This window comes from Lethenteron reissneri, chromosome 49 (assembly GCF_015708825.2).
Source record: "Lethenteron reissneri isolate LAM-NWPU_2019-01 chromosome 49, ASM1570882v1, whole genome shotgun sequence".
NCBI lineage: Eukaryota > Metazoa > Chordata > Hyperoartia > Petromyzontiformes > Petromyzontidae > Lethenteron > Lethenteron reissneri.
In genome coordinates, this window is record NC_083827.1 from 6,380,261 (window position 1) to 6,407,363 (window position 27,103).

The 27,103-nt window shown below is 46.1% G+C and overlaps 1 protein-coding gene across 1 annotated transcript; it reads right to left on the bottom strand.

The window, feature by feature from the left end:
- Nucleotides 1–5,753: 5,753 nt before the first annotated feature.
- CEP76 (centrosomal protein 76) lies at nucleotides 5,754–26,947 on the bottom strand. The gene is made up of 12 exons (XM_061572107.1): nucleotides 26,747–26,947; nucleotides 23,845–24,009; nucleotides 23,146–23,260; nucleotides 22,314–22,562; nucleotides 20,161–20,349; nucleotides 19,668–19,765; nucleotides 17,923–18,051; nucleotides 17,272–17,460; nucleotides 16,160–16,326; nucleotides 10,597–10,939; nucleotides 9,599–9,816; nucleotides 5,754–8,163 (listed from the first exon to the last, which is right to left on the bottom strand). Exons 1-12 carry the CDS (start codon nucleotides 26,807–26,809, stop codon nucleotides 8,025–8,027), a joined length of 2,064 nt encoding a protein of 687 aa, XP_061428091.1. The 5' UTR covers nucleotides 26,810–26,947; the 3' UTR covers nucleotides 5,754–8,024.
- Nucleotides 26,948–27,103: the final 156 nt, after the last annotated feature.

Genomic DNA, 27,103 nt, shown 5'->3' on the forward strand with positions numbered 1-27,103 from the left:
TTTACCGAAAAAACCAAGAAGAAGAAATATGTCCTCGGTTCGATTCCCGACTCGGGGCGCCTTTCTGCGTGGAGTTTGTATGTTCTGCACCCCCCCCCCCCACGCTTCTGCAAGATTTTTATCTGGGTTCTCTGGGTTTGTCCCGAGCGATTTCGTCTCCTTCCCATAGGCTAAAACAAAAAAGCCGTACGAATGAACTGATATTGGACCAAACAATCCAACGGAAAATTAATTGACCTGCAGAATGACTCTGTTGGGATGACATTCGCAGCACCTCCCCTAATTTCGAACACTGGGCAGGACCCTCCTGAAAAAGTTTGGAGATTCAGTGAGGCTTTCCTGGGTTGGCGAATGTAATAATAATAATAGCCTAATTGGTGACAACCCATGGACTTTTTGTCAAGTCTCAGTCTGTGGATTGTATTTAATTGATTTTTTTTATTTTACCAGGTAAGATCCACTGAGCCATATAGTTCTTATTTCAGAAGCGACCGGGTCACAAATTATAGCTCAACGAAGTGGCTTAACACGTGGACATGTATAAGCAGCTAAATACTCTAAACGCGTGATGTTGATTTATAAATGTGGAGAGAAAAACTGGAGGCCCCGGAGAAAAATCCACGCCACCACAGGGGAGAGACACGCAAACTCCAAATGTACAGCAGGCGTCAGGGTTGGGATTGAACCCATGACCTCCTGTATACCAGGCGAGGTAGTTACCATCTCACCACCGTGGCGCCATTAAATTGACTGATTAACACTGGACACTGTTAATTTAGAAAGCATTTTTATTTCTTTAAATCTACCAATGGATTAAGCACCGCTGGGTGGAGGAATAAATAAATAAGACAAATGGACATGGGTCACCGATGCTGCTGCTGCTGCTAAAGCAACAGAAATCGAGTTGAACTGGGCAGCACGCGGTGTGAGAATAACTGACTAGAGACACAACGGACTTCCGGAGCGGAGACGCAGAGAGAAAAGGAGAGAGAAGCGGAGGGGAGGCGGCAGCAGCGAGGGGAAGACAGCGAGTTCGGAGACCACGGCCGGACGGCTGGGCAGGAGGAGCTGGGGAAAGGGAAGGGATGGAGAGAAGTGGGGGGAGGCCTTTGTCCGCGAGTGGGAAGTTACAAGATGAAGATGACAACAACAGACTCCCACAGAGACCCAGACTCACAGATCTACACTCACACGGAGACCCATAGACCCATACAGACACCAAGACTCACGTAGAGATCTACACTCACACAGAGACCCATAGACTCATACAGAGACCCACAGACTCACATAGAGATCTACACTCACACGGAGACCCTGAGACCCATACAGAGACCCATAGACTCACAGAGATCTACACTCACACAGAGACCCATAGACCCATACAGAGACCCACAGACTCACATAGAGATCTACACTCACACGGAGACCCTGAGACCCATACAGAGACCCAGACTCACGCAGAGATCTACACTCGCACGGAGACCCTGAGACCCATGCAGATTCCCACAGACTCGCATAGAGATCTACACTCGCACAGAGACCCACAGACACATAGAGATCTACACTTACACAGAGACCCTTAGACCCATACAGAGACCCACAGACTCACATAGAGATCTACACTCACACGGAGACCCTTAGACCCATACAGAGACCCATTGACTCACATCGAGATCTACACTCGCACAGAGACCCATAGACTCACAGAGATCTACATTCACACAGAGACCCAGACTCACATAGAGATCTACACTCACACGGGAGACCCTTAGACCCATACAGAGACCCAGACTCACATAGAGATCTACACTCACACGGAGACCCTGAGACCCATACAGAGACCCAGACTCACATAGAGATCTACACTCGCACAGAGACCCACAGACTCACATAGAGATCTACACTCGCACAGACACCCATAGACTCACAGAGATCTACATTCACACGGAGACTCTTAGACCCATACAGAGACCCATAGACTCACATAGAGATCTACACTTACACAGAGACCCTTAGACTCATACAGAGACCCACAGACTCGCATAGAGATCTACACTCACACGGATACCCTTAGACCCATAGAGACCCAGACTCACAGATCTAGACTCACACGGAGACCCACAGACTCACATACAGATCTACACTTACACGGAGACCATTCGACCCATACAGAGATCCATAGACTCACATAGAGATCTACACTCACACGGAGACCCAGACTCACATACAGATCTACACTCAAACGGATACCCGTAGACCCATACAGAGACCCAGACTCACAGATCTAGACTCAAACCCAGGATCTCAGCGGTGCAGGCTCAGTATCTTTGACGTAATATCAGCACCCCCCCTCCCCCCACGCTGGGCCACCTCTCCCCATCACCAAATGTTTTCAATAATATTTTCAAGAGTAACCCATTCACAGTACATACCGACCGCACTCTCTCCCATGTGCGATCCATTAATAGGTGCAAACAACATCCATAGGACCAGACACACACACAGACACTGTCCACGATATGGGCAGCAGGGTAGCGTCGTCGTAACACTTGTGCCTCGCAACAACAAAAATAAATAAAATAAGACTAAGGTGCTCTGCAAACCCTCTGGCTACCATCAAAGGGTTGTACACGAAGCCATTCAGATATACAAACACAGACATAATTTCAACCGTGATGATGGGTACAAACGTAGTAATCATTGGAAAGATGTTATCAACCATGCAAAAAAAAAAGATTTAACTACACATTTTTGGACCATCTTATCTGACAGGCACTATTTTACTTTACCGAGTGTTAACATCCCTAGCGTTTAGCAGTACTCTCTTTATTGTCAGCCAACACTGGTATAAACATGGGCATTTTCGTTTCTTTTCTATCATGTGCATCCAGTGACTTGCGCACAAACACGCCCACGCTAACGAGTACCCCGTGCCCTCTTTTAGCCCCCCCCCCTCCCGATACGTTCCATTCATTGGCTACCACATTCTGATAAGCTCCTCCCCCCTTAACTGGTATTTAAGAGCTTGCATCTTGAATCCCTCCCTCACTTGATGCAGCAAATCTGGCTGTGACGGTCCCACCTGATGACGGAGACTTGTGTTGCCTCCGAAACATCGTGATTTTATTGTTTTATTTTTATTAATTGTAATTTATTTTTTTACCTACGTGACTTTACCGAAAGAACTAAGAGTATGAAAATAAATTGCCTGGGTTCGATTCCCTACCACCCGCGCGCGTGTCCGTGTGGAGTTTGTATGTTCTCCACGTTCTGCATGGGTCTCCTCCCGGGTTCGCCTGTCTCCTGCCTCTAGGCAAAAACAACACACAATGTAAACGATGTTGACCAAAACGTCCCAATGCTGAAAAATGACCTGCTTAATTAAGCAATTGGGATTACACAAACACACAGCAGTATCATCGCCCCCCTCCCAACGCCAACTTCGAAAACTTGGCAGGAACCTCTGAAACAATTACCTCGAGACTCTATCTGGCTGTGTCCTGGGTAAGCAAGCATATTAATTGTAATCAAATATACAAAATCTCTTAAACTTCACTAAACCTACATCACGCACAACTTTTATTTATATCCCCCCCCGCCACTGCCCCCCGCTTGCCGGTAAAAATCCCACTTGCGTGTGTAAATCCTCACAGTGGTGCAAAGTCATCATCAGCGGCGGGGGTTAAAGATGCAAGGTCATCTGCGTTGTGAGAAATACGACTCTCTCGCTCCGTGTGTGTGCTAGTGGGGTCACGCGGTGGTGTAGAGGGGAGCGGTGGTGCAGCAGCGAGCGCACTGCGCTGCGAACCTGGTGACCGCACGTGTCTGTGTTTCTCTGTGCGTGCACACCAACATCGCTTAACGTGTGCGCGTGTGGGAGCGGTGGTGTAGTGATTAGCACGCTGCGAGTTCGATTCCCGCTCACGGCCAACACCAGTGACGATTATCTGAACTGGTCCTTGGACCTCCCCTAGGTCGACTCAGCCTCAAATGAGTACCTGGTGCGGTGTGTAAACATCGCCACTGGAGAGACAAAGGCTGCTGGGTCTGGTGCTGGCCTTCGTGGGTCCTCCCTTAACAGCACTTGCCCCAACAGCCTCAGTAAGCTATACTGGGGATCTGTATATATGTTTGTGCGTGTGTATCTGTATCGCATCTCTGCACGCGCCCGTCAGCACTCACCGTAGCGCGGGGGTTGGGAGATGAACGCGGCTGTGAAATGTAGCGGGATTGGTGGTTCCGTACACAACTCGTGGTCATGTGGATTTTTTTTATCTGGGTCCTCCGGTTTATCCCTCCACATTTAGAAACATGCGTTTAGAGTATTTGGCTGCTATGCATTTCCACACGATAAGCCACTTCGTTCAGCTATCATTTGTGGCCAGGTCGCTTCTGAAAAAAGCTAATAAGCTCAGTGGTAAGATTTATTTTTTATTTTTTAAGTGATTTGTTTATCTTTCTTAAACTTTGCACTCCTGTCGTGTTTGTTGTTTTAAAGTTCTCATCTGCCCCGACTGTACACCTGTGTAAAATCGCTTCATAGCTCAATGGATTCCTCCAGGATAAATATTCAGATTCTGTTTTGCTCCCAACGTGCTGGGCGCTTGTGCTGGAGCAAAAAAACGTCGGACACGATATGGAACACACACACGCCGCAGTTAAACAAAAAAAACCACGGCAGGGAGTTCCACTTACGCACGATTGCATTTTACCACACCAGAAAACGTGGCCCCTTGCTGAAGAATAAAAAATGTACAAGAGTACCAGAGAGCAATGGAACATGGCCGGCTTTGAATGAAACAAAGGGACCAAACAAGACATTATTTGAGAATAAAAAACTAAGATATTCATAAATGGAATGTATTAAGTGAGAATACTGTAACTGCAATGGAGTTAGGCGGTACAACTACCTAGGGACATCAGAAGACACAAATACTAATGCAACAGAGGACGATCGGAGGAAAGGGGTTTGAGAGGAGACCGAGATGATGAGATTGCTGGGACAGACTGCAAGATAAGCACACTGCGTGGGTGGCAAGAGATCCGAGGAGTGCAAGGACATTGGTTGGGGTCTTTAGCAAGAGGTTGGGGAGGGGCTAAGATGGGAATACTGTAACCCTGGAAGGTACAGCTATGCGGTCACTGGTATGTTAAACAAAATAAGCTTGTTTCTTATAAGTAGAGCGGTATTCAAAAAGATTGACGGGTTTCATTAACGGAGTACCGCCAGAGTTGTGTGTTTGTTATAATCAAAACAATGTCACTTGTTTATCTGGTAAAGCCTCACCGGGTCTCAGTACCACTTTTTCAGAAAGGGTCCTGGCCAATTTCATTTTAAGAAGGGGGGGGGCCTTCCGTGTTGGGAGGAAACTGGAGTGCCCAGAGGAAACCCACCAAAGATGTTCACGGGATAACACTCACACAAGGTACACACGTAGCGGGTTTCACCAACACTGCCGTACTGCCATCTGCTGGCTACTGTGCAGGGGGAAGAGGTCTAGCAAATCTCTGCGCGATCCGCAAACCCTCGCCTCCAAAGCGTTGGATCGCAGGCCCGCACCACCAATGAGATGGTACGACTTAACTAAAGGATGAGCGAGGTTTTTAATGCTTTACAGTTGATACTTCAGCAAATGCAGCCATGTGGTAGGCAGCAGAGGGCAGTACAGCACAATTCGGTGTTGTACTGCACTTCTACGCTCATTACTTTTAACTGGCACTGACCGGTGTGGAGAAGTATGGCAAAATAAACCCCAAGACTCGTACGGTGTGGGGACGACCTCGAAGCAGACTGATGGGGTTGTACAAGCGAATGTTTATTTATTTATTTTAAATGTTCAACACATAGCCCCTTCCACGGGAAAGTGCAATTTCAAACAGTGGCTCTGTTGTCACCCAATTGCTCTTTTGAGCAGCGAGGCTGAATTAGCTTTTGAATTTCAACACAAACACCACGTATATCTTTTGAACAAAATAATTTTACTGCAAAATATATATTCATTGCCATTTACAAGATAAATCTTAATTATAAAGGGAAAAACACAATAATAATATATATGAAGACAATGCAAACAATGATATTAAGCCGACAAGTGCATTTTGTAATGACTGATATCACGTTCTGCTATACGGCAAAGTCCTTGCACTATCCAAGGGGCCCAAGGACTTCCACCTCGCACCGAACTTTGCCAATTCTCTCTCGCAGGTGACACACATGGTTAGGCTGCTGGGATGGAAACCCAGGTGGAGAGGTTCAGTCCATGAACGCGCCCTTCAACCCCCCCTGCGTGCGTACGGGTGCTGAGGTGGTCTTACCCCTGGCGGTGGCCTACGTCAGCAAAGAGGCGCAATCACCGACTCCGGTGTGGTCAGAGAACCGAGAGTGGCCCAGTGCCTCCTCCTCCGACAAACGGGTGGGACATGGCAACTCGTCACCGTGAAAGCGTAATAGATTACAATTACAATGCTTTTCGGTCCCAAAATCGTACCAATTTAAAATCGTAATAACCATGGATCTGCTACGGAACAAGCCGTGTGGGGATGACACTGACGACGCTGCCTTGGCTGCGGGCCTGGACAATTACGCAAAGAATGAGGGGGGCGCCATGGCAACTGATACCTCGGTAACCAGTCCCGACTCCGGGCTAGTAAGCCGGAGTCGGGACTGGCAGAACTCGTGCTCCGTCTTCAGAAATACAGTCCTAATTCGCGACACCATCACGGACTTCTCACCTGAGAAGACTTTGGTCATGTCCGCTCATTAGCCAAGATCATCAGACGATGATGGAGTTCAGATACTGGTACTCCAATTGCTCTCTTCTCTGTCGGCCTGTCTAACCGGGGTCAGAAAAAAAAAATTGTTTCTTGTGCCATCGGTCCGAGGGCAACGTTAATCTCCTACTGTCAGAGCTCTCCGACCTCCTCGACCACTTTATCATTGGTGTAAATCGCAACCTAATCCTTGCGGGCGACATCTTCAATTGCTCTGGTCTCACAGACATCAATAGGCCATCTCCTTGACGCGACCCTTCCCTGCTATCGTACACGGTGGAGCAGGTAGCACCTTTGGCCTCATTTACCGAATCAAATTCAAACCGTCACCTGCTGCCCCTCTGTTCACATCTTTTCTTTAGCTGATCACCACCTTGTTGTTGTTGTTGTTTGTGCACCTTTTGTCACAAAGCAACCTGGGAGAGTTCTCCCACTCTCAGCTCAAGGCTCACACCGGCTCAGGCGCACGCCCGTTACATATGAAGGACTATGTGCTCTTCTTCTCTACCTTCAAGTTCTTGAACATTGCAGCACATTATAAATTGTACTTGTTACCATATGTAAAACCTCCCGTTTCTCTCCCCCCTCTTTCCTTCCCATTATCCTGCCCGAGACAATTTGCACTGCTGGAAATTTAATATTTAACTTGATGTAATAGATTTTATGTTTGGAATATTTTTGATTTCTCATTTGATCGTTGTTTGTTGAAATGTATTTTCACTTCATGGCTGTACTTTATTTTAGTTTTGCTTTTAGTATTTTGACTCAAGTCACTATTACTAAACAAAAAAAACTAGAAACTTTTTACGTCTCCACGGTGGCCAGCGAGTATTAGTGAAAAGGTGATCTCAGGACCGGTTGAGGTTATCACTGACAGCTGTGGCTGGGATTTATTTAGTCCAATAACCCCTGTATCACAGCTTTACCACATTTAATAATTAGTCAAAAAAAAATCACATCCTTGGGATTGGCTGAAACTTGTCTACAAAATAAAAGCAAATTGTTTTGACATTTTACATTTGGGACAAAATAAAAAACTGTTGCAGGTGAACCGAAATATAAACGTCATCTGGATATTCTTACAAACTGAGGTTGAACAACTGCTTGCGATCATCTACTGCATACCATCTTCCCTCTCATCCCACCCATCCACACTCTCACCCATTGCCCACCACTGAACCCTCTCTTCCACCACTCCGCCCTCTCACCCATCACCCACCGCACCCCCTCACTCCACCCGCACCGTGCGAGTGTCAAAGCACGGAGCGGTAAGTGCAGGCGAACATGATCCAGACGGCGCAGGCGTTCTCCGGGTAGACGAAGACGCGGGCTCGCACCGCCAGACGCACCTCGTCTCCCCGGCAGCTCACGATCTCGTCGCAGAACGGAGAGCTGGGGGGGACAGAGGGTACGGGGTGAGCGGCGACGCGAAATTGTGGCACGCAGGAGCAACGTGCCGCTGTTGGATCGGGGCCTCGACAGTGTTTTTGTTTAAAAAAGCCTGACTCCGCTGATGAGGTCCAGGTTTTGATTGCTTGCCTTGCAGGTTGGCATCTTACAGACCCGTTAATGCATCTCTTTGCGAGCCACCCAGCCTGGTGTGTTTCAAGTTTTTAAGTTTCATTTATTAGGTATAGCCCTGTGAGCCATTCGGCTCTTGAATCGGGTGCAACCGCAACAAACAAAAAAACAAAAACATGAACAAGAAAACATCTTAAAGTGACTATGTGCAAACAGAAAATCCAAGAAAAGACAGCAAAATATTGCAGAAAAAGCACCGTACACCAACACTGTGTGGAGGTGTGCGATTGTAGAATGTTTCGCAGAGAAATTCTACATTGCTATGATGGAGACAAGTCAATCCCAAGGACAACCACTTCCCACAAAGCGGTACTTATTCTACTGACGCTGAAAGGATTTCAGGGACGATTTTGACCCCTGATCGGATTTGCAACAGACTCTGTGATTACGAGACATCCATTCTAACCACTGCAGCACGCAGCAGGACACAATTCAATACACAATCTACTATGCGATTTAACCATCTACAATCAGGCTGGCGAAAGAGTATCGCACAAAGGGAGACACGAAAAGAAAACGCTTACCACTCACATTGCCTGACATGCTGTGCTGCTGTGATGTACATTTCTGTTACAAGGCAGTGTTGATGACATGTTTTTTTTTAGTTCAAGGTCATGTCTTGTGGTTATATATAGCTATCCAACACATACGTGTTTAAAAAAAGACTCCACCATTGTCATTAACACTGTGTGTGGCTGTGCGTATGTGTGTGCGTGGGAAGAGGCACGGCAGTAGTTGGCGCACTGGCACCTTGAAGCTGGTTACCCAAATTTGATACCAGGCCACGGCTAACATCTCAACCAGTCTTCAAGACTTGCACGTAGGTGTGTATGCACGTACGTGTCTGTGTGTTTCTCTGTGCGTGCACACCAACATCGCTTAACGTGTGCGCGTGTCTGTACATGTCTATTCACGTGTGTGTGTGTGGGAGCGGTGGTGTAGTGATTAGTGCGCTGCGAGTTGGATTCCCGCTCACGGCCAACACCAGTGACGATTATCCAAATCAGTCCTGGGCCTCCCCTAGATAGACTCAGCCTCAAATGAGTACCTGGTGCGGTGTGTAAACATCGCCACTGGAGAGACAAAGGCTGCTGGGTCTGGTGCTGGCCTTCGTGGGTCCTCTCCCTTAACAGCACTTGCCACAACAGCCTCAGTAAGCTATACTGGGGATCTTTATATATGTATGTATGTGCGTGCGTATCTGTATCGCATCTCTGCGCGTGTATGTGCGCCCGTCAGCACTCACCGTAGCGCCGTCGCAAGCGCGCGGCGAGCATTCCTGGAGAGCAAGTGGATGGGGAAGCCCTTGAAGGTGTGCCCGTCCGGCACGAACCGACGCACGGCATCCTGGAACTCGTCGTTTCCCGGGGCGACGCCGACCGCCCGCTCGCACTCGTAGGCAGCGAGCGCCGGCAAGAGGAGGTACGCGAGCGCCGGGTCCCACGCCGTCTGCAGGCCTAGGTCCTGCTCGCCGAACGCCGTGCGCATACAAGGGTGGTTCAATAAGAAAAGGTTATTTTCGCTGAATTTTAACCTGATCGGACCACGTGATGAAGCAAGTGTGTGCTGGCGGGCCCAACGTTGTCCTTGAAACGCGAGTCACACCCTAACACCACCGTCTACCTATGAAGCGCACTGGGCCCGTCCATACAATAATAAACTAGCCAATTAGACCGTAGCACTACAATTTCCCTTAAACACACGAGCCAATCAGAATGTAGGATTAACCTACCCCGAACACCTAATAACTTTACCAAACGGACCCTAACACCATCCCTACCACATGAACCTCACCGTAACCCTAGTCCCACCTCTGCATTTCACCTATTCACTCTCCCGTTCCTTTTTAAATCCTTTATATTAAGTTCGCTTGCTTGCTTGCTTGCGTGCTTGCTTGCTTGCTTACGACCGTGCAAATCTTTCGGTCGTTTTTTAACCCACTTCCCGTGATCCAATCGAGCTGACATTTTGCACACAGACTCGTTGTGCGAGACAATTAATGTTCGTGAAAATTTTTTTCCAAAATTTTACACTGTTTAGGGAAAACAAATTAAATATTTAATTACCAATTGCTTAATACTGGCAGACAATCATCTGACCCATAGGTGGCAGCCATCTCAAGCCAGAGGACGAGAGGACTCTAGCCGCCACGCATATAAAGGATTTATAGTGAAAAACTTTGTTTTTACGGGTTATATTATTTACGACCACACTTCCTCCACGCAAAAGGGGGCTCACACACACCTTCCTGTGATCCTCCACCAGCAGCCTCAGCTCCGTCTCCACCCGTCTGGCGGCGTCAGCGGGGTCGATGGATGGTGGGCGGAGCGTCGGCGCCAGCGCCGACGCCGCCGGCCCGGCGGCGGTGACGGAGGCGACGGCGTCCCGGCTCATCGCCTTCCAGCGCGTGCCGTCCGCTAGGTCCAAGTGGGTGGCGTCGACGGCATGCGTCGGTCCGCAGTTGGCATAGAAGGCGCGGTGGTTGTATGCGCAGCCCAGCGTGCGGTACGGGTGGTGCTGTTGCTGTTGCTGCTGCTGGGCGCGAGGGAGTGGCGGGTCGTCCAGGTTTATCGGGCGATGCGCGTACCTGGGTAGGTCGATTGCAAAGTTTACATCAGCGATTGTTATTTAAGGCCTCGAGACAGAGGCGTGGTTTCTCTGTGTGCCTATGTACGTCTCTCTCTCTCTATGCATCTCTGTGATATCTGTCTCTACTTATATGTCTGTCTATATGTCTCTGGTTCTGTGTTTCATCTCTCTCTCTCAAATTTAGCATTCTCAGGAAGAACGTAATCAACCAGGTAGGGTGTTGACTGTTATGTTATCCGACTCTCTGTTGTATTACATTACATTTCTAAGTATACTAGATTTGTGTTTCTATTTCATTTATACCTGATGATGATTGCTTGTGTTGCAATCGAAACGTCGTATGCTAGTATTTAATTTATTATTTTCTCTTTATACGTAACTTTACCGAAAGAACCAAAGAGTGATTGTTAAGGTGTTCGTCGTCGTGACAGTAAAACCTCCCGAAGCCAAAATTGGTAAAGCTGGAATTTGGGGTATGCCAGAAGAGTGTATGTTTAAAGACGATTTATCAATCCACTGCTGGATGAGGGCATCCTCGACACCGCGTGAGTCAGGGTTAATTGTTCATTGCTGGATAAGGGCCTCCCTGTCGTGTAGGTTTTGGGAGTTTTTTTTCTCGTCACCATACTTTGCCCAGCTAGTCAGCGCAGGCTCATAGATGCGAGGAGCATAAGACTATCCAGGCTCAGCCCTGTTTAGCATCGGAGATGTGACTAGGCCGAGTGAATATTAATATTGTTCATTATTATCACTGCTTTGTACTAAACCCATCGACCTGAATTTCATTCCAAGCTGAGACTAACATCAGTGACGAGTGATATCTGAACTGATCCTGAGCCTCTCCTGCACTAAAAATGCACTGAGCGGCATGATAAAATCTGGTAAAACAAACCTCATGACTGAAAACGGCACGGGAGGCTTTCATCGTGATTGTGCACACGAGATTTAAGTCTGGCTGTCTCCTGGTGAAGCTAGTTGTAATTACTGGCGAAACGTCGTACTCAGATTGTTAATGTTGTGGCTTTGCTCTCCAACACACCGGTGTGTTGTACTAGTATCGAATTGGCCACGTTCTGTTTACGTGACAAACCTTACTCATTGGCTGTGTCGGGTGGTGGCGGGTTTAATGACGCATTTATATATTTACGCGTTCTAACCCAAAAAAACCCTCTATTATGGATGATATTGTTCGCGAAAGCGAATTGTTCCATCTCCTCAGTAGACATTCTCTCGGGCGTTCAGTCTTTTGGATGCCATTGGCGTGTGACATGTCCTCCCTCAACCCACTTATTTTGTTCCGCAGTCAATAGGATTTCTCCTAAATGCACGTGTTCTCTTTTTCTGTGCAACTGCAAGGATGCACCCTCCATGCTTCTTTGTGCACTTTGAATCTTTTGTTCGATTTTTCATTGTCAATGTCTTATGTTTCTGAACCATGTGTAAAAGCAGGTGATATACAATTAGTGAAGATGTTCCTTTGGCATGCTGGGAAAGCAATGTACCAAGCAGTTACGTGTGTTTTTACAAGAGCTATATATATATTTGAAGGTTAGGCTTTTGTGACTAATATAATCCATTAGAGGTTTTTGGGTACGACGTTTCGCCAACACAACGGTGTGCTGAACTAGTAACGAATTGTCATTTTTGTCTATGTGAGAAAATGTACTAATTGGCTGTGTATTGCGGTGACGGGTTTAACGACACATTTAAATGTACGTGATCTAATCCAAAAAAGCTCTATTATAGATTTTAAAGTATTTTCTTTGAAAAAAAGAAATGTAGATCACCTAATTTTCACGCACAAAGCACGAGAGAGAACACACTAACCTCCAAATCTCCAACACGGACATGTTCTACGTTATATATAACAAATAAAACAACCACCGTTTCTCCTCTTCTTCCACTCCTATAATATCTGAACAATGCTCAGAGCCACGATTCTGCAACGACGACAACAACCTCGCAAGTGGTAAAGTGAAAGGGTCCAGAACTGAATTCAGGTGCTGTCATTTCACTGTTTTGTCCTCTGTGTACCTGGGGAAATTGCTTTCGCGATGATTGTGTGCAGCTGGTAATCCAGTTGCTGTTGCTGCTGTAGCATTAATAACCACATCATGACCTTTTGAACCGCCCCATAGGCACACTGTGCTGTCCTAGGCAACGCTCTTTCCATTGTGGTCATTTGCTTTCGTGCCATTTTTTTTATGCACAGTTGCCGCATTTTAGGAAATAATGCAAGGGTATGGAAAATAATCTATTCAAATAACATTTGATCTGGTAGCCTAGTAGAGAGCCTTTCGGAACAATGATTTCTAGCAGCAGACAAGGGACTGCTATGTTGCAGGCTGTTGCTCCCGTAGTATAGAACTCCCTTCCCCCACCTCTTGCCATCCTTGCTGTCGACTCTGCCCCCCTGTTCAAGTCCATGATCAAGATCTTATTTTCTTTGCCTATGACTTATTCTCTCTCATAAAAATAAATATTGACACTGTACAGCATCTTGAGCTGTGAACACATTTAGAAGATATATAACCCACATTGTATTGAAGGATGTGGGCCAGGGGTTGGCAACCCGCGGCTCTGGAGCTGCATGGGGCTCTTCAAGGACTGCTTTGTGACGTTATTCACATACATTGCGGCCATTGAAATATTGCGTTTTTTTGACAGACTTTGAAAAAAAATGGCTGTTTCTTGTTATTTTGGTTGCCGACCCCTGGTGTAGGCTCACAAAGACCCATGGAGAGTCATAGACTTGGAGTCCAATCGACACAGGGGGAGAGAAACTCCTCAATTCCATCTCCATACAAATCCATTGTATTTCATGCTGAAACTGGTCCAAAGTACCCTTGCTTAAACAAACACTGCTGGTAAAAAAAATATTGGTCCAAAAGGCCCATAGGCTGGTGGCCTCGAAATGTCAATTTATTTTGTTTTGACTCTGCAAAACAGACCCTTGTCTGTTTATGTTACAACTTTCCTATCCCCGATTCGTCACTTCGGCACACAATAGCATTTCGTACGAATTTTCCACGTGAGAAAAAATGTATATATTCATAACAAATAGAGTTATTATTCCACCCAATTTCCTGCCTCTTTTTCAGAAGCACCAAGACTGGAATGAAAATGACACCGGAAGCAGAGACGCCTGTAGGCGATAGGGTGGCACAATGCTAACACTCGTGCCTCGCAGCAATAAGGGCCTGGGTTCGATTCCCGACTTGGGCACCCTTTGCTGTGTGGAGTTTGTACGCTCTTCAACTGTTGCTTCCTCCGGGTTCTCTGGTTTCCTCCCATAGTTAAAAACCATACAAAAGTAATTTGTGTTGGCAAAACATTCTAAGTGTAGCAGGACCCTCCTGGAAAAAGGAATATTCGGGCTGTTTGTGGCTTTCCTGGGGAAAATAAGTAATTGTTATTATCGTTATCGAGGCCAACTTGCGTAAGCAGCATTTTTGCACACGCATTGTTGTGCAGCGTTTTGGCTCGCGAATCCTTGCTTGGCAAACCTTCAGTCAGACAAACGTTTTCTTTAAACGGTGTTGAATTTCCCGGTCGTCATTTGTTTAGTCTCTGTGACATACACTGCACTGTATCATTGGTGCAGCAGCACACGTACAACCTTGCGAGCGGTCTTTGTGGAATTAATATTATGACAACATTAGTTCATTATTTACACAGGAAAGGCTCGCCGAGTCTCATGACTGCACTGGTGATGTTCGGCCAATTCCTTAATGAGTAATTTTGCATGTTAGAGGAAACTGGAGTAATACTAATAATGGGATTTATTTATCTAGGAAAGCCTCATTGAGTTTCATGGCTCTCTTTCAGCAGGACCATGTGTTAAGGATATGATCATTTCCTTTTGAAATAAAGAGTTTTGCTTTGTGTGCAAATAAACTAGAGTACCCACCTCCCAAGCCTACATCTATCTCGACAATACCTGCTAAGTCCTAGTGGTAACCCATTCAAGTACCTACCAAGCTTAAACATACTTAGCATTTGAGATCACTAGATTTGGGGCACAGATTATTATGCGTGTTTACCGAGGAAAGCCTGAGTGTCAATACTCTTCATCAAGAGGGTCGTGCCACGTTTTCAAGGTAGGGGGCGATGTTGCTATGTATTAATTGAAAATCTATAAATTTTCAGGTATTTTTTTCAAGTTACATTGTATGCGTGTGTTTATTCTAGATTTGAAGCTTTCGTGACTGCAAGGATTCATACTCTTAGTTCTTTCGGTAAAGTCACGTAGGTAAAAAATGAAATTAAAATTAATAAAAACAATAAAATCACGACGTTTCGGAGGCAACACAAGCTTCCGTCTTCAGGTGAAACTGTCACAGCAAAATATCTGTATACAGATATCTGTATACAGATATTTTATTGTTATTAATTTTAATTTAATTTTTTACCTACGTGACTTTACCGAAAGAACTAAGAGTATGTGTGTTTTTTAGCGATGGGAGATAATCAGAGAACCCAGAGGAAACCCTTGCAGAACAGGGGCAGAATATACAAACTACCATCAGAAAGTGGACCGAGTAGGGAATCGAACCCACAACCCCCTTGGCGTGACGCACAAGCGTTACCACGGCGCCACCTTGCTGCTCAAAAGGGTGAGTTGGTCATAGGCATCTCTTAAATCTAACTTCATATTTTTTTTATAGTAATAGTAATAAATCACTTTGTATCATGCCTGTTGCCAAGGTACTACTCGGATATTTTAAATGAGCTACACAATTTTACAATATCACACTGTTTTACAATATCGAGAACTAGAAAGTAGTTCGTCGTTGACCACTCAAGACACCGCATTGTAACGGGTGCGCGTTCTACATTATAACCGGCGCATTCCGCGTTGCGCAGAAAGCGTTCCCGACTGCGTGACAGCGAAAACATGTCGTGTAAAAGTGTGTCAAGTGAGGATTTACCGTACGTGGCACGATAATGTACACACACGATAACGGCACTTGTGACTTTGAGAAAGATGGAAGTCTATGGGTTTTTAAATAAGTGTATGAGTCCGTATGCAAGTCTGCGGATCATGCAAGTGCATGTGCATCTATGGGTCTCAATGCAAGTCTATTGATCATCTGGGTCTTCATGGAAGTTTATAGATGATGTGCAACGCTTGGATCTCAAAGTAATCGCACGCAGTGAATGCGCGACTGGAGCAGCGTGACCCCCGTGGCAGTAACGGGGAGAACGAATGAGAGACCTGTGGCCGGTGAGGCTCTCCCAGAAGGTGGTGGTGCCGTCGGTGGAGCGGGTGGCCACCCAGGCGTGCGGCTCTCCCTTCGCCTTGGTGCCCACGCACACGAACGCGTCGAGACCAAAGCCCAGCAGGAGGCTGCACAGGAGGTTCGCGTGGTCCTCACAGTCGCCCTGTGGAGAAGAGGATGACTGTGTCATTTTGCAGAATGTTAGCCCAACAGTGTACATGTATCTGTACACGTTTGTCAACCCACTGCTGGTATAAGTGCCTCCCCACACAGTGTGGTTCATGAGAGGGTGTGGTCAGTGTTTCTGCCGTCCATCCATCCATTTTTCCTTCCATCCATCCGTCTGAGAAAAATCCACGCGGCCATGGGGAGAGACACTGCAAACTCGAAATAAACAGTAGGCGTCAGGGTCGGGATCAAACCCACGACTTCCTGCACACCAGGCGAGGTAGTTAACATCTCCTAGCCACCGTGATGATGATGAGAGAGAGACACCGCAAACTCCAAATATACAGCAGGTGTCAGGGTCGGGATCGAACCCACGACTTCCTGCACACCAGGCGAGGTAGTTAACATCTCCTAGCCACCGTCATGATGATGAGAGAGATACACCGCAAACTCCAAATATACAGCAGGCGTCAGGGTCGGGATCGAACCTATGACTTCCTGCATACCAGGCGAGGTAGTTAACATCTCCTAGCCACCGTCATGATGATGAGAGAGACACACCGCAAACTCCAAATATACAGGTGTCAGGGTCGGGATCGAACCCACGACCTCCTGCATACCAGGCGAGGTAGTTAACATCTCCTAGCCATCGTCATGATGATGAGAGAGACACACCGCAAACTCCAAATATACAGCAGCAGGCGTCAGGGTCGGGATCGAACCCACGACCTCCTGCATACCAGGCAAGGGAGGTAACATCTCTCGCTACCATGGCGCTTCTGTCAATCTGTCAGCCGCTGCACCACCTTTCCCAAACACAGCAAGGTCAAGGTGTTGCCGAGTGTCTGTTCATCCATCTTTATGCCCGTCAGTCTATCCGTCCGTCCACCCGTCTGTCAATCTGTCTGCGGGTTGAGTGAGTGAGAGCCGCTTGCGCCACCTTTGCCCGGCACAGGAAGGCGAAAGTGCTGCTCCACATTTCGTGGCGGGCGCCGCCGCCCACCGCCTGAGCTCGCTCGTAGCCCAGGAGGCTGACAAAGCGGGCGGCCTGTCGCGGCGAGTCCAGCAGCCGCCCCGCTCGCAGGAGACGCACGTACGCGCACACCGGCCGGTTTGTACCGTTCTCATCCTGGAGATGGTGTAGTGGTGGGAGAGAGGCATGAGGTTGGACAAAAAGAGAGAAATAAGGTTGAGTGTGTTTTGTATGTATGTTGAACTTCTTTCGCACTGTACGTAGCCAACTGTGCTAATTGGAAGTGTGGGCAAAAGCAGCATGAATGCCACTTAATTTGGGGTTTTCTCAAAACTCCGGTCCTCCCAGTTGACCACAGCTTTCTACATTACAGTCTTCTTCGTAAAAAAAAAATGTGAATTGCACACTACACGTGTCTGATGATTGGTAAACACAACCCATGTGATGCAGATAGCGATGATTCAAATTAAAAGAGGTCCTTGATTGAAGTTTCAAAGATATTTGATATTCTCACCCTTGCCTACATAGGTACTGGATTACAGGCATGTGCCACCATGCCTGGATTAAAAAATATCGATAAATTCCAAATAATCGTTAACTCCACCAGCACCCCCTCACCTGAGCAAAGATCTTGACGAGACGGCTGTTATGTTCGGGTCGAATCTGCAGGTACTCCCGCCACCACTGCTTGGCGTAGACGAGAAAGAGACGTTCCTTCTCCGCCGCTCGCTGGCGCTCCAATCCCAGCTGCGACGACGCAAGCAAGGCCAGACAGATGCACACAGAGGAAAGACTCCCTCCGAATAGTCGGACTGTTCGTGAGCAGCTATTAAAGCAAGCAAGGCGCGTGAGGGCGTGGTGTTGTTAGCACCATGTCCAGCCACATTTTGCCTCTGTTTATGCACTACACCAAGTACTGATTTAAGGCCGAGTCGTCCCGCTTTCGTCTCTACAGCTGGCAACACCAAACTCCATGCTAGTATTATAGAGCTATCATGTAATGTCATACCCGAGGCTGTAATTTGTACTATCGTTATTCATATGCATGTATGTTCTGGCTTTGAGTTGAGAATGCACATCACAGCTGTGTGCCTATGTCTGTTCTCTCTCTATGTATCACTGTGATATCTGTCTGCTTATATGTCTGTCTATATGTCTCTGGTTCTGTGTTTAATCTCTCTCTCAAATTTAGCATTCTCAGGAAGAACGTAATCAACCAGGTAGGGTGTTGACTGTTATGTTATCCGACTCTCTGTTGTATTACATTACATTTCTAAGTATACTAGATTTGTGTTTCTATTTCATTTATACCTGATGATGATTGCTTGTGTTGCAATCGAAACGTCGTATGCTAGTATTTCATTTATTATTTTATCTTTATACGTGACTTTACCAAAAGAACCAAAGAGTACATCACAGCTGGTCGTACACACTGCCGAGTAAGACATCAGAAGCATGGACGCTGAAAAAAGAAAATCTAATTAAATCTGAAAAGCGTTCAAAAGAAGCGTTGGAGTGGAGAGGTGCGTGCTTGGAGTTACACTGAGAGAGAGTTTGAAACATCACATTGACTCTCAAGAATATCTAACTGCGCAGGACACACCACAAGAAGGGAGGTAGAGATCAACAAGAGAACGGTAACCAAAGGATGGAACACCCCCACGAGGGCATCCACCGTGGACACAAAACGATGAAACTGGCTCCTGCACAAGAGCACGATGCATTGTTCCATCGCAAACCCGAGGAGGGATGGCAATAGCTTGGGAAGGCGTTCATTCAGCCGCGATCAGATAACACTGGTCAACAACAAAAAAAACATTTTTTTCTGGCCTGGACTTTTGCAGCTGTTTTAGACTAATATCAGGGTGCTGATTCCAAATGTGATCTCAGATTTGCTCTATCACATCTCATTTTTATGCTATCGGCATACCCCATTTTAATTTATTTTACCCGAAATTAACTCTGTCACTTATGATTGCAAGTTGTTGCGAGTCAGTGACTGCTTTAGTGTTAAGATATGGTGCTGTATTTTTAGGATAGTGTGTTTATAATAGAATTTTATGTAGATATCCACATTTACATAATATTTTTCTTCTGCAGTTTTTATTGAAAATGCAATATTTGATATCTCAAAAACCTGCTGTGATAGACAAAAACTGATGCCAGATTTGGAATCAGCACCCCAAAATTACCTTAAACCCGTTGGAATACCTTATGTCAGAAAAAGTGTGTTGACCAGTGTAATGGATGATGATGCTGAGTGCAGAGGGTCTCCAGTGAGTAGACAGTGCAGGGTCGAATGGAGGCATTGCTATTACAGGGTTGGCTTTGAGGGCGGTTGGGAGATCACATCTGAACCTGACCTGCGTGTTAAGCACGTCGGGTGTGATCGTGTGAACGAGACGCGGGTGCAGCTCCAAGCGCAGGTGCAGAACCCCCACCGCCACCCGTGACTCAGACCCTGCAAGTCGCAAGCGTGTTCACACAAAGACAAAGCATCGTTATGATGAATAGTAACATAGAAGGAAAATAATAAAATAAAACATAATAAAATAATTCTCACGACGTTTCGGCCACAACGCAAGCAGCCGTCTTCAGGTGGAGAACAGGTCTGTCTACGTGACTTTACCGAAAGAACCAAGAAGATGAATCCCTGCAGTCACGAAAGCTTTAAATCGAAAAATAGTAACATAGTTAAATGTTACCTTACTATTCTTCATCGCAATCATTCAACCATCGTACGACGAGTAGTAACGTAGGTAACTGTTACTCAATTCCAGCATTGTTGTGATGATGATAACAACGACGATGATGATGAGTAACGGTGGTAATCGTTTCAGTGTTATCAAGCCCTACCCACTCCCTGCAGTTCAACGGCTGTGTCCCAGCATGCCGTGGGACAGGCCAGCACATGCCGCCACTCCAAGCGGTGCGAGGTCACCAGGGTCGTCTCCACGGTGACATCGTCAGTCTTCACCAGCACCAGGTGCACGGGGTCGCTCATGCCCAGTAGCGCAGTCGTGTCGGCCATCTTGCCGCCCTCTCCTATACGGTAAAATGATGACACACAAAGATGTGCTCACCTACAGCAGCAGCACGAACGTCTCCCATAATGCCTTGCATGCACCATTGGAACCTCATTTGCCAGTAAAAAATATGATAATTGTTTTTTTACCCTTCTATCTGGCAACAAAACTGACACCTTTTTTACAAGGAGTCATGTTTGCATAGACCACAATACCTGCAGTCATAATGCAAACAAAAAACATAACTCTGATAATGTATGCACTGTCCTTGAAGTTGATTGGTCCACACCTAAGACAGCATTTCTTAGAGCCCAGTCTCACATGGTGTTGGACCAGATGACGCCAAAAGGCGCACAACTCAAAGACAATGCACCATCAGAGTATGAGAGCTCGGGGTAAGCATTTACACCTTGCATGCACTTCATGTGACCGACAAGTTGCATGTAAATTTCTCTTAGCCTTGTCTAGACCACCAACTCCAAAGGTAGTGGAGCGTGTAGCCATATTATTGTTCAGACGACCAACTCAAGTGTGGCCATCCCTTCAGGCAGCATTGCAACAAGTGACAACTTAAGACCAATCTTGATTTGAAGCTTTCGTGTCTGCAGGAATCCATACTCTTTGGTTCTTTCGGTAAAGTCACGAGGTAGAAAAAAATAGATCACGACGTTTTGATCGCAACACAAGCAATCGTCATCAGGTGGGACAACCACAGCAAGAAAAAACTGCTGAAGTAGGCGAGAGATCTGCCGTGGCACGAGGTTATATAGGCCTCGGCAGGAGGGGGCGAGAGAGGGGGGGGGGGGGAGGCGGGGCAGAAAGTGGACCGTTCAGCAGCACCCGGAGTAAAGAACTTAAGACCAGTTACGTCCTCATTAAGACTAATCATTACAGTAGAGCCATCGATGTTTACGACTGTCTTCATGACTCTGGGAGCCCATATACGGAGAGGGCTTACCTCTACACTACAAGGTCCCCCTTAGCACTGGCTTAAAGGCTACATTATAAAACGCAACACTTTCTGCAAATTATGAGAAAACCAAACCAACATAGCTCAGCCATGATCATTGGGGTTTTTCTTTCCAAGGAGCAAGAAATAAGTAAATTGATTAGAATTTTGATTGCCATATTTTCTAAAAATATATTGATTGAAACTAGCATGACTGAATCAACTGCACCACAGAATTTTCATACATCCCTGCTCACTATAAAATATCTAAACTGGGTGTGAAGAAAGGGGGATGTGAATCATAGACTGATCCCTGCCATGGTAATGTGGAATTTCCATCACTGGTTTAGGGCCACCAAAGAAGGCAGATACCATCCAATGTGTCTGAGCAGGGAACCTTCCAGGAATGTCTCACCGAGTCTCACGACTCCTTTTAAAAGAGGAAGAAAATACATTTTTGAAACCCATTTACAAAAATGGCCCAGCCACACGAATATTAACATCAAGTACCAAAATAAATATCTAAAAAAAGGGACTCGGGCAAGTTAAAACACTTTCGCCAAAGTTATTCAAAGCGACATTATAAAAATTAACCCGTAAAAACAAAGTTTTTCACTATAAATCCTTTATATGCATGTTCAATGGGCCACAACCCAGCCCACATTGGTCTTTGAAACGGGCGGTTAGAGTCCTCTCGTCCTCTGGCTTGAGATGGCTGCCACCTATGGGTCAGATGATTGTCTGCCACCATTAAGCAATTGGTAATTAAATATAAAAAAAAAATTCCTAAAAGGTGTAAAATTTGGGAATTTTTTTTCCACGAAAATACATTGTCACGCACAACGAGTCTGTGTGCAAAATGTCAACTGGATTGGATCACGGGAAGTGGGTTAAAAAACGACCGAAAGATTTGCACGGTCGTAAGCAAGCAAGCAAGTGAACTTAATATAAAGGATTTAAAAAGCCCCTATATCACCGATGAGGCCACGGCAATAACCAATGAATGAACGAGTGACCGGGAGGAAAACACTCACCACGCGATCCGTCGTGCAGCTCCAGCAGGAAGCTGTCGCGGAGGTCCGGCTCGCAAGCGCACGCAGCGGGCTTCGATCGGAAGCGCTGCGAGCGGAAGTTGAGGTGCAGTGTGAGCGTGGGGCCTGGTCGCCCCGGGGTGCCGGCAGGTGGAGAGGCAGGAGGCGACGGCCCCGTGTGCAGGTGTTCCAGGAACGCGCGCCCACCCAGCACCCGCAAGTGCAGGTACCTACGGCCAGGGTCGATGTTTGCTGGGGTGTGAAGGAAGATGGAGGGTGGAAGGGCATATATGGGTAGGGGTTTACGTTTATTTTTTACCACCCTTTGTCAATGTGTCGTTATTTTTATACACATGCCGCCGCGTGAATCTGTATCTCCTTATGTAAACATTTGCCTTCGCTTGTCCTCCATTAGTTCAAACCTGTCACAATGTGTCTCCATCTGTTCCCATGTGTACCTATACATTTCCAGGCATCTTCACTTGACCCCTTGTGCACTAATTTGCTTCCAGTGTGCATCAATTTATCTCCAAGTCTCCTTGAGTCTCACTGTATCGCCACATGTCGCCTTGTGCTGTCATTTGTCTCCATGTGTCTCTAAAACACATTGTGTATCCGAGACTTTAAAATGAGGAGGAGGATTAATTTAAAAGTGCCTATTCTCTGATGGACAAGATAATTCCTCACTTCAATATTTCATCTGACTTTCATTTAGCTTTCTGCAGATAAACAGTCGAGTGAAGTAGTTCCGCATCCCAAATGAGGAGGGATAATGAGACAGAAAAGCGGGCATGGAGAGCAGGAATGAGATTAAAGGGACGATTGTGTGACTCACTCTTCCGCAGCTGCGCTGGGTCTGTGTCCACCACATGTGTCGCCGGCTTGGGTGGAGATGAATCACCTCTGCCATCTCTTACACCATCTCCTCCACTATCGCCATTCCAATCCCCCTGTGTGGAAGATAGTGGTTAGAAAAGTTAAGCAGGAATCGCACTCCAAACCTATACAATATTCGGTGATATTGAATGGTCAAAAAAACCTTCATCAACGCTACTTAATAAAATGTGAAGTTAACTTAAGTGAATTTTGATTTAAAGATTTCGTGACTGCAGGGATTTATATTCTTGGTTCTTTCGGTAATTAATTGTTGTATTCACTTAATTTACAGTCATTTGTTAATACACTGAGGGATGAAGGCTTCCCCATGCCACGTCAGTCACGGGGGTTATTTGACCATACTTCCCCGGGTAGGTCTACGGGTTGGTGAAGGTGGGAGGGTGTGTTCGAAGCTCACATGAGCGGGGAAACGTGGGGGGAAGGGAGTGGGGGAGAGAGAGGGCATGGGCAATGTGGACAAGGAGTGTGGGCGACGTGGAAAATCATAACGACAATGAGTTTGTTGTCGTTCCCCCACACGTACGATGAGCACGGTTGGCTACGTACGATGCAAAATAAGTTCAACATACATACATACATTCGTACAAAAACAGAGGCTTTGATAGGGACGGGGTGAGTGAAGTATGCGGGTTCTCACGTGGCGGAAGGTGAGCTGCTCCATCACTTGGTCGACCACTCCACGCTGGTGCAGTGCCTGCAAGAGGTCTTGCTCCGAAACAGGAGCCTGCTTGTGCCCGCCCTCGCCGCCCTCGCCTCGGAGCGAATCCGCCAACACAGCGCGCACTGTGCTCTGGATGTCCATCTGAATGCCCGGTGCAGAGCGCAGTCATCATCGTTGTAATTGTTATTATTATTATCAGAAATAGGTACAAAATTTGACGATTTTGCAAGTATTCTTGGTTCTTTCGGTAAAGTCACGTAGAAGGGAAGTAATAAAATAATAAAAATAAAACATAATAAAATAATTCTCACTATAATTCTACGTGACTTTACCGAAAGAACCAAGAAGACGAATCCCTGCAGTCACAAAAGCTTTAAATCGAGATTTTGAAAGTATCAAAGTATGAAAAAAATCATGAATAGGTTTTACCCTTTCTGGCAATAAAAACAGGTGTTAAGATGTTCAAACACCAAATAGAAACCTTTTGTAAGGAATCATGTCTTCATTAACCACACATGCTTGTGGTGAACATGCAAACATATATGCATCGTCTTTGAAACTGATTGGCCTAAACTAGACTAGTCCCACCAGTGCCAGACCAGAGAATGCCAAAAGATGAACAGCACAAAGACAATGCACTATCACAGCATTTGTAGCTTGGGGTGAGCAGCTACAAAATGGGACCTATCAAAGTATGAAACAATAAGAATAGGTGTATTATTTTTTCATACTTGTAGTTTAATGCAGACATGATTCCTTGCAAAAGGTTTATACTTGGTCTTTGAAAATCTTAACACCTGTTTAATTGCCAGAAAGGGTAAAACCTATTCTTTTTTTATAGAAATAGGTACGTACTGGTAAACCGACATGACGCGGATATTGTCACCCTAATTGTCGTTGCCATAATACCTACTATAATCACCCACATCGACCAGCCCCCCTCAATAATAATCATAAGCAGGCGACGTCCTCCAAATGGACACCCCCCCCCCCCATTATTATTACCTACTATAATATAATGAGCTAAGAATTCTAGATTTGAAGCTTTCGTGACTGCAAGGATTCATATTCTTAGGTTTTTTTTCGGTAAAGTCAAGTAGGTAAAAAATAAAAATTAATAAAAGTAAAATAAAAATTAAAAATCACGACGTTTCGGAGGCAACACAAGCTTCCGTCTTCAGGTGGAACCGTCACAGCCCGACAGCTGTATCAAGTAAATGAGAGATTACAAGAGATACCACTCCGTATATATAATGGTTAAGGGGGGGAAGGGCCAGGAACGGCACACTTTTTATTAATATGGTAAGGTGAGGCTTAAGACTATGAATAGACTGCATAACAAATGACTGAGCCTTTGTTATGGAGAGGTGCGGTTTGTGACTACGCCTAGCCTATGTAACAAAATGCTGCAAATGAGACCGAGCCTCTGCCATGTCGATGGTAATACGTGACTTTACTGAAAAAACCTAAGAATATGAGCCAAGAATGTCTGTGTGCAACGCTCGTGACGTCACTCCACGTCGACCAGCCCCCCTCAATAATCATGAGCAGGCGACGTCCTCCAAATGGACACCCCCCCCCCCCCCCATTATTATAACCTACTATAATGAGCCAAGAATGTCTGTGTGCAACGCTCGTGACGTCACTCCACGTCGACCAGCCCCCCTCAATAATCATGAGCAGGCGACGTCCTCCAAATGGACACCCCCCCCCCCCATTATTATAACCTACTGTAATGAGCCAAGAATGTCTGTGTGCAACGCTCGTGACGTCACTCCACGTCGACCAGCCCCCCTCAATAAACATGAGCAGGCGACGTCCTCCAAATGGACACCCCCCCCCCCCATTATTATAACCTACTGTAATGAGCCAAGAATGTCTGTGTGCAACGCTCGTGACGTCACTCCACGTCGACCAGCCCCCCTCAATAATCATGAGCAGGCGACGTCCTCCAAATGGACACCCCCCCCCCCCCCCATTATTATAACCTACTGTAATGAGCCAAGAATGTCTGTGTGCAACGCTCGTGAAGTCACTCCACGTCGACCAGCCCCCCTCAATAATCATGAGCAGGCGACGTCCTCCAAATAGACCCCCCCCATTATTACCTACTATAATGAGCCAAGAATGTCTGTGTGCAACGCTGGTGACGTCACTCCACTTAGACCAGCCCCCCTCATTAATAATCATGAGCAGGTGACGTCACTCCACATGGGGGGGGGGCTAGGCGCCTCCTCCTCCCCCCCTCCTCGGGGTCAACTCACAACCCTCACTCACAAGGCAGAACCCTCACGTCACGTGGTCTCCGTCACGCTGTTGTTGAGACATCAGAGTAAAAAGGACGTCACGATGAACAAGGGATTATAACCTTAAAATGAAATAAGTCTGTGTCACAGCAGCCTTACAAATTGCACACGCATTGATGCAATGAATATATCACGTCGCGGCAAAAAAGAAAAATATTATTTTATTATTTAAAAAGGGAATACAAATATTATTATTTTATTATTAAAAAGGTAAAATTATATTATTTTATTATAAAAAAGGTAAACTAATTATAAAATAATATTTTTATTTTACTTTTAAAAAAGGAAAAATAAAAATAATATTTTATTATTAAAAAACGATACATTGGTAATAAAAATAACGATATTATTTTATTATTATTATTTACCTGCGTGACTTTACCGAAAGAACCTCAGAGTAAGAAACGCGACAACTCATTATCCGCACTAAAAAACGTCTTATTGGCAACCTTTATAATTAAAAATCATTACTCGCGCAACAGAGCCGCTCACTTTACACTCCCCATCGATCCGTTTATCAAATTCGTACAATTTGTTTGCTGGTTATTCGAAGAAGGCGATCAGAAACTCACGCGATTTAGCTGATCGTAGATGATTTGCCTCAGCTCCGACACCTTCTCGGGAGGCAACGTCATCTTTCCCAGCCTCTCCTCCTTCTCCCTCGCCAACCTTGTACACCTTGGCGATACAAAAGTGCGAGTTTTAAAGTTGATATCTTTGCCAAATGTAACAACTTTTGTTAAGCGCCGCGCTTGGCGCGGGTGACTGGAAAATAAACACGTGCCAGTGATTTGATTTCGCAGCGCGCTTAGGCGCACCTTAGCCAATGGGATGGCGAGGATGGCAACGGATGGCGCCTATCGAGACTAGCAAATACAACGTGACGTTCCCGCCAATTAGGTTTAAAGGGCGGGAAACGATGACGTGAA

Bases quoted from the DNA above. Each gene is read 5' to 3' on its own strand.
- CEP76 (XM_061572107.1), bottom strand. From the start codon at position 26,809: ATGACGTTGCCTCCCGAGAAGGTGTCGGAGCTGAGGCAAATCATCTAC. The intron at 19,766-20,160 runs GTAGGGCTTGAT...TGCGACTTGCAG, and splicing joins CGTTGAACTGCAGGGAGTGG to GGTCTGAGTCACGGGTGGCG. The intron at 17,461-17,922 runs GTGAGGGGGTGC...CACCATCTCCAG, and splicing joins TCGTCAAGATCTTTGCTCAG to GATGAGAACGGTACAAACCG.